This window comes from Nestor notabilis, unplaced genomic scaffold (genome assembly GCF_000696875.1).
Source record: "Nestor notabilis isolate BGI_N333 unplaced genomic scaffold, ASM69687v1 scaffold30746, whole genome shotgun sequence".
NCBI lineage: Eukaryota > Metazoa > Chordata > Aves > Psittaciformes > Psittacidae > Nestor > Nestor notabilis.
This window is the reverse complement of record NW_009933820.1, coordinates 1606-2154: the sequence shown is the minus strand read 5'-3', so window position 1 is coordinate 2154 and position 549 is coordinate 1606. Positions and strand designations below refer to the sequence as shown.

The following is a 549-nucleotide window of genomic DNA, read 5'->3' as shown; positions in this document are numbered from 1 at the left end:
CGGTCCTGGTCGCAGCCCCGCGCTGTGTCTGAAGGGAACATCCCCTCTCCGCGCAGATCCAGCGCAGCGCCGGCGCCGTGGCCTTCGAGGAGCGGTTCTCGGTGCCGCTGGAGCCCGCGGCGCTGGAGGAGCAGAGTCTGCGCTTCTCCGCCTTCGGCATCGACGAGGATGAGCGGAACGTCAGCACCGGTGTGGCCGAGCTCAAGCTCTGCGACCTGGACCTGGCCACGCGGCCCTTCAACGCCTGGCTCTACCTGCAGGACATGAACAAGGTCAGCAGGGGCTGGTCCTTCTCCCACCCGGGCTTTGGGGGTTCTCCTCCCTGCTGGGCTGGGGTCAATGGTGGTGGGACGTTGTGTCCCTGGGTCAGTGGTGGTGGGACGTTGTGTCCCTGGGTCGGAGGTGATGGGATGTTGTGTCCCTGGGTCGGTGCTGATGGGACGTTGTGTCCCTGGGTCGGTGCTGATGGGACGTTGTGTCCCTGGGTCAGTGCTGATGGGACGTTGTGTCCCTGGGTCGGTGGTGATGGGACGTTGTGTCCACGGGTCG

The 549-nt window shown here is 66.1% G+C and overlaps 1 protein-coding gene across 1 annotated transcript in view; it reads left to right on the top strand.

Annotated features, from left to right (window-relative positions):
- Positions 1-56: 56 nt before the first annotated feature.
- The window catches only part of SYT12 (synaptotagmin XII), a gene marked incomplete at both ends in the record, with an annotated part of 1806 nt that continues 1313 nt past the window's right edge, over positions 57-549 (top strand). Inside the window, one exon of the mRNA XM_010017057.1 lies at positions 57-272. Coding sequence (XP_010015359.1) covers positions 57-272 — 216 coding nt within the window. The remainder of the gene's footprint in view (positions 273-549) is intronic.